This window comes from Lucilia sericata, unplaced genomic scaffold (assembly GCF_015586225.1).
Source record: "Lucilia sericata isolate MDLA Ls3-8-SP2 unplaced genomic scaffold, ASM1558622v1 Contig000276F_arrow, whole genome shotgun sequence".
Taxonomy (NCBI): Eukaryota; Metazoa; Arthropoda; class Insecta; order Diptera; family Calliphoridae; genus Lucilia; species Lucilia sericata.
The window spans coordinates 250,001-257,136 of record NW_023994301.1 but is presented as its reverse complement, the minus strand read 5'-3'; the positions used below and the strand labels follow the sequence as shown (position 1 = coordinate 257,136).

The window sequence follows — 7,136 nt, the reverse complement described above, 5'->3', positions numbered from 1 at the left end:
AGTTGGCTATTTTTTAACAAATTACTTTTATTTTTTTGAAATACCTTTTTTAACACTTAAATTTAATAACATAACATTATACATCTCTGGTATCCCTCATATATTATGTTATTATTACATAGTGAATGACACAATTAATGACAACAAGTAAATCAGTTCATATTTATGGGTTATAACAATATCTTTGACATTTCGTACACTTGTAAAACAATACAAAAACAACAAGCTGATTGTTGTTGTTAAGAGTACTTTTCCGTCAAAATTGATATTGAAAAATGTGATGTGCGACACCTCTTTAAATGTGCAGTATTGATGGCAAACAAGTGTCAAATTAGTTAACGGTAAATAGAAAAATTAAGACTTCAAAAGAAAACATTTAGGAGAAGTAAAAAATTAAAGAAATACTATTAAAGCATTATTTAAAAAACGTAAATGTTATAATGGCATCTTCTTCAAAAAAAAATAAAGTAGATCGTCGACATCGAAAGGAGTGGGAAAATGAAATTTGGGCCAAAGGTAAGTACACAAATGTAATATTTTAAACCTTTTAATGACTTAAATTTGTAGGTTGGCTAAAATCTATTGCAGATGCCCCTTTGTCGTACCAATCAACATCTAACGACCAATATACATCGTGGTGTTTTGGATGCAAAATAGTTCTAAGATCCCATAAGATCGATCTAAAAAAGCATTCAGAAAGTAATAAACACATTTCTAATATGGCGGTGCTGTTTAAGCAAAACAAAATTGAAAATTTTAGTAAGTTCATTTTAAACAAATATATAAAATAAATTTTAATGTATTTTTATATACTTTTAGTAATACAGCCGCAATCAAATGAGTCTAAAATTATTGACATTAAACTAGCCGTTTTTATTGCAAAACATAGCTCAATTGTTTCTGTTGACCACCTTACAACCTTGCTACGAAACTGCTCAACAAAAGAAAGTGCATTTGAAAAATTAAGGCTGCACAAAACTAAGTGTACTGCTATTATCAAAAATGTCGTTTCTCCGTCAATTTTAGAGGATTTGGTGAAAGATATTGGTGATAATTTTTACAGTTTGGTGGTAGATGAATCTACCGATATATCCCAAACTAAATGGATGAGCATTTGTGTAAGATTTTTTGATCATAAAAGACTTAAAATTGTTACCCATTTTTTGGGCATTTTCCAGGTAGAAGAAGCTACTGCAACACATCTTTTTGAAGGTATGAAACTGTTTTTAAACAAAGTGGGTTTAAATATAAAAAACTTAATAACTCTTGGAACTGACGGGGCCAGTAATCTATTTGGTAAAAATAAATCGTTATTTATCCTTTTAAAACAAGAAAATCCACAATTATTACTTTTAAAATGTACCTGCCACTCCCTCCATTTATGCTGCTCCAAAGCCTCAAGTGAAATTCCCAAAAATGCAGACTTTTTACTTAAAGAAATTTACAACTATTTTAGCCACAGCCCACTTCGTACTTTACTATACAAAAGAGCTTTTGATTTGGTTAACATTGGAGTTGATTCAAATAATTTTAGAAAACTTGTACAAATATCGGGGACTCGTTGGCTGTCTTATGGGGCCGCCATCAGAAGAGTTTTGGAGCAGTGGGTGGAGTTAAAATACCACTTTTCTTTAATCTCAACTGCTGAAAATGACAAGACTGCTCAACATATTTATAAAGAATTATCTGACGAAAAAATAGACTTTTTTTGATATTTATTAACCCAATAGTTAATAAAATGAATCATTTAAATTTAGAATTTCAATCTGATCATATGGATGCAGGTAGCATGTATGATGAAATAGTTTCAACAATATTAATTTTTTCTTCTAAAATGTTTAAGCCGTCAATTTTAAAAAATAATGGAAATTTGGATAACTTAATATGTTCATTAAATTTGGCTATTGATTCGCCTGATTCTTTTCTGCCATTGGAATCTATGGATTTTGGCACAGAATTTGAAATGGAATTAAAAAATATAAAAATGAATGAATATGATGCAGACATTTTAAAAGAAAATAGTTTTTTGTACTTAAAAAAACTATTAAAAGAAATGCTAAAACAGTTACCTGAAAATATAAATATTTTTAAAACATATAAAGAATTTTCAATATTAAAATGTGGAAACCCTTTAAAACAAGTAAAATTTTCGGAAGTTCAAAATTCGTTAACTTTATTTTTAAATCCAAAAATATCTGCAGGGGAATATGAATTGCAATGGTCAAAATTAGCATATATCAATTGGACTGAGGTCTTTAAAGGTGAAATCCCAAAAAATTTATTAGACTTTTGGCCACAAGTTTACAATTATTGCGATGCGGCTGGAACATTTCACTTTAAAGATTTAGCATTGGCCGTTCTAAACATGTTAATTTTACCAACCAGCAACGCTTGCGTAGAAAGGGTATTTTCTATTATGAATTACACTAAAGCTCGCTTACGTAATAAAATTCAATATGAACTTTTAGATTCATTGATAAGAATAATAAGTTATATGAATGTTAATAAATATTGTTGCAATTCATTTCAGCCTACAAATAAAATGTTAAAAAAGTTTAATTCTAATACAATGTATGATACACCAAGCAGTGAAAATGAATCTGCAGAGAATGAGGTATATGATATTATAGATTTATGCAATTAATTTTTGTAAAAAATATTTCGATATAAATTTAATATAAATAACTAATGCACTAAAAGTACAAATGTAAAGTAAAAACAAGTTAGAGTGCTATATTCGGCTGAGCCGAATCTTAATTACCCTCCACCAGCTACTTTTATATTAATACTTTTCTAATTGATCAAATATTTGTAGAAATAAGTTTTCTCATATCTTAAATAGAAAAATCCCTAGATTCAAACAGCTCAAATCTATTACAATTCCAAGATTTATTGAACATTACAAACGCTTGGCGATTTTTATTAATTTGCATGTATGCATGTATGTGAAAGATTTAAGAATTTTCAAAATACATATATATAATTTTGTTCTACACAAATTGATAATGCAACTAGTTAAATACGGTTTTAGGGGCAGGACCTCGTATGGGAGATATGACCAATAATAGACCGATCGTAAAAAATTCTTTAAGCAAAACTTCTGGACATGGAAGCTATATTTCAGTAAAATTTTGTATCTATATCGTAATTTAGTAATAAGTAATGTGTGTTATGAACCGATCGTGCAAAAATCTTGAAATATAATTTTTGTATCAATAGCTTTATTTGGTAATGAGTAATGTGTATTTAAGAGATTTTCGAAAAAGGACCTTGTATGGGAGCTATGACCAATTGTGTATATAAAAACAAAATTTCAAATCTATATCATTATTTGGTAATGAATATTGTACAATTAAGTAATTTTCTGGAAGGGGCCTAGTATGAGAGCTATGACCAAGTATGGACCGATCGTAAAACAATTTTATAGTGTAATTTATGTATATAAGAGCAATATTTGTGCTAAATGTATGGATATCAATATTTTGTAATGAGTTATGTGCGTTTATGTGATTTTCGGGAGGGAACCTTGCATGGGACCGATAGGAAAAAAAATTTACAGTAATATTTCTGTGCATATGAGGAATATTTGTACCAAATTTTATATAGATATCCTAATTTAGTAATGAGTTATGCGCGTTTAAGTGATTTTCGGGAAGGGACCTTGTATGGGAGCTATGACCAATTATGGACTGATCGGAAAAAAATTTCACAGTAATATTTCTGTATGTGAGAGTAATACATGTACCAAATTTTATATGGATATCTTAATTTTGTAATAAGTTATGGGAGCTATGTCCAATTATGGACCGATCCAGAGAATTTTTTCTCTGAATGAATTCTATTGACATAAGATTTTAATTTGTAAAATTTTGTAAAGATTTCGACATTGTGACGGAAGTTATTAACAAAAATCCCATTTTCCGGGAATATGTACTTTTGTATGGGAGGTATATGAAATTGTGGACCGATTCTGGCAATTTTCAGCAGGAGTCAAGCTCTTGTGTAGAATGTGTGCTGATTTTCATGGAATTATCTTTCATAGTTTTCGAGAAAATTACATCAGAATGTGTAAAAAATGCTTATTTTTTTCGAGGTTGTTTTAAATTTTGATTCATAACTTTTCCCGGTGTAAACCGATTTTGCTCATTTTCAATACCAAACTGCCTAGGACAATAATAAATATTTTGGGTGAATTTCGTTAATTTTTATTGCTTCGTGTTAACGTGAGAATGTTTTATACAGACAGACAGACGGACGGACGGACAGACGGACATAGCTAAATCGACTCAGAATTTCATAAGGTCCAAGAATATATATACTTTGTTGGGTCTCAGATGAATATTTCTTGGTGTTACACACGGAATGACAAAGTTATATATACCCTCTATCACCACTGATGGTGGTGGAGGGTATAAAAAATATAATATTTTATTATAGACTTTTATTAGATTTATATTGACTTTATAATACATGAAATAAATAAATATAAATGATTTTTTAAACGATTTTTATTTTGGAATAAATAAATAAATAATATTTTATTTTGGCGATTTTTGGCGATTTTGCGTTTAGCTTTTGGCGATGAAGGTAAAAAAAATCTGACAACCCTGCTTCTATTCATTTTGATATCTCTCGTGAGCTGAATTAAAAAATCAAAATACATAGATATCGCTCATGAAGTGAAAATAAAAAATTAAGAGTTGAAATAAAAATACTTCTCGCGAGTTTAAAAATAATTCTCGTGAAAATGAGCAACTAGAGAAATAAATAAAAATTACTTACTCTGTTTTTAAGACAGTAATGTGTGTTAAAGCCATTTTCTTTCATATTCTGAAGGGGGCCTTATATAGGTGGAAGGGCCAATTATTGACCGATTCTCATGAAATTCGAAAGAGAGATTTGTGCTCGTAAGAAACTTACTTTTGTCGAATTTCAGCGCTATACTCGTATTTTCCAGCCAGTAGTGGGGGTAGGGTAAATTATGGACTGGTCCTCCTAAAATGTGGTAAATAGGTTTTTGCTCGTAAGAAACTTACTTGTATTTTTAAGCCAGTAATAATCGTTAAAGTCATCGCTATACCCGCATTTTTAAAACATTAACGACTGTTAAAGCTGTTTTTCGGGGGGCTATTTGTATGGGGACTTACTCATAGGAAATATTTGTGGAAAGTTTCAACTCTCTAGCTCTTTCCGAACGGACTCTATCGTGCTTTCAACAGACAGACAGACGGGCAGACATGGCTAGATCGTCTTAGAATTTAATAAGGACCCAGAATACATATACTTTTGTGGGTCTATGATCAATATTTCGATGTGTTACAAACGGATTGGCAAAATCAATATTTTTTGATGGTGGATATTAAAAGGGAGTTAAGTTATTCAATAGTACTAACCGTGGTGAAAGTTTTATCCAAATCAATTTTTTGAGTTGGGTCACTTGACACGAAGTTGCCCAAATATCTAAAATTAAAGTTTTTTATACTTACACCTTTTAATAAAACTTGAATATTTTCGTAATTTGTATCAATAATTAAATTGTGTATCTCTTTATCCTTCATTTCATTTAAAATACTTAAATAGTTCCTTGGTTCTACGTGACGTATATGCACTTCCATCGGTATGCGTATCAAACGACGCAATTGTATACGACCTAAAATTATTAAAAATGTGTAAATGTTAAAGTATAAATAAAATGAATAAAGTTAGAATGATATATTTGGCTATGCCGAATCTTAAATACCATTCACCTGCAAGCTAATTTTTATTTAAACCCAATATATTTTATAAATTGTTAAAGTTTTAGGGCCGAATTTTTAGTTTATACTAAGGAACGAAATTTTACTTAAGTATGAACTTTAGTACTAAAATACTTTATTTCCCTTCTGTGCCGATCCTGCCGATACAAAAAAATTTCGTAGAACTAACGCAATAATGGGTTAGAACATACTCATGTCGAGTTTAATCTGTCTATAATAATTTAATAATAAATTATATAGTATTAAGTGATTTTCAGAAGTGAACATTATATGGGAGCTAATTATGAACCGATACTGAAAAAAATCCGTATAATGATTTATATACACAAAAAACACATTTATGTCGAATTTTATTCCGATAACTTTGATTGTCAATGAATTTGTGCTTATAAGTAATTTTAGAAGTGGACCTTATAGCTCCCATAACCTATTATGGACCGATGTAGAAAATTTTCGCTGAATGATTTATAAATACACAGCAAATGGAACATAACAAATTTTAATTAATGAAATATGTACGTTTAAGTGATTTTTGGAAGTGAACTTTATATATGAGCTAGAACCAATTGTGAACTGATCCGGGAAAAAATTCACTGAATGATTTATGTACATACAGAATATATTCACGTCTAGTTTTACCCTAATAGCTTTATTTAACAATGAATTATGCGCATTTAAGTGATTTTCGTATGTGGACCTTATATGGGAGTAATAAAATAAAAAAATTTCGTAGAGTCATTCATATATACACAAAACACATTCATGTCGAATGTCGTCTTAGAATTTAATAAGGACCCAGAATATATATACTTTTGTGGGTCTATGATCAATATTTCGATGTGTTACAAACGCAATGGCAAAATCAATATTTTTTGATGGTGGGTATAAAAAGGGAGTTTAAAAAAATAAAAAATTAAATAATTTGTTGGAAACAATGAAGAAGTAACTGTCTGAACTCCTTTAAACCAAAAAATTTCGTAGAGTCATTCATATATACACAAAACACATTCATGTCGAATTTTAAACAGATAGTGATGAATTGTGTGCATTTAAGTGATTTACGGTTGTGGACCTTATATGGGAGCTATGACCTATTATAGACCGATCCAAAAAATTTCTTAGAGTAATTCATATACATATATGAAACACATTCATGTCGGATTTTATCCAGATAGCTTTAATTATCTATGAATTAAGGTCATTAAATTGATTTTCGAATGTGGACCTTATATGGGAGCTATGACCAAATATGGATCTATCGGGAAAAAATTCCGTAGAGTGATATCTATCTAAATATCTATCTATCTATCTATCTATCTATCTATCTATCTATCTATCTATCTATCTATCTATCTATCTATCTATCTATCTATCTATCTA

General features: G+C 29.6%; 2 protein-coding genes across 3 annotated transcripts in view; one reads left to right on the top strand and one right to left on the bottom strand.

Annotated features, from left to right (window-relative positions):
- Nucleotides 1–360: 360 nt before the first annotated feature.
- On the top strand, nt 361–1,944 carry LOC119603145. The gene is made up of 4 exons (XM_037955087.1): nt 361–516; nt 568–759; nt 820–1,118; nt 1,179–1,944. Exons 1-4 carry the CDS (start codon nt 441–443, stop codon nt 1,710–1,712), a joined length of 1,101 nt encoding a protein of 366 aa, XP_037811015.1. The 5' UTR covers nt 361–440; the 3' UTR covers nt 1,713–1,944.
- A 2,918-nt stretch (nt 1,945–4,862) lies between these two features.
- LOC119603149 (glutamate receptor ionotropic, kainate 1) overlaps nt 4,863–7,136 on the bottom strand; it is a 32,525-nt gene continuing 30,251 nt past the window's right edge. For both annotated transcript variants that reach the window (XM_037955091.1, XM_037955090.1), the window contains 2 exons: nt 5,487–5,650; nt 4,863–4,995 (listed from right to left, as the gene is read on the bottom strand). In XM_037955091.1, coding sequence (XP_037811019.1) covers nt 4,939–4,995; nt 5,487–5,650 — 221 coding nt within the window. In that variant the 3' untranslated portion in view covers nt 4,863–4,938. The remainder of the gene's footprint in view (nt 4,996–5,486; nt 5,651–7,136) is intronic.

Coding starts and splice junctions, on each gene's coding strand:
- LOC119603145 (XM_037955087.1), top strand. CDS start 441: ATGGCATCTTCTTCAAAAAAAAATAAAGTAGATCGTCGACATCGAAAG. Junction 517..567: donor AAATGAAATTTGGGCCAAAG/GTAAGTACACAA, acceptor TTAAATTTGTAG/GTTGGCTAAAATCTATTGCA. Junction 1,119..1,178: donor CTAAATGGATGAGCATTTGT/GTAAGATTTTTT, acceptor GGCATTTTCCAG/GTAGAAGAAGCTACTGCAAC.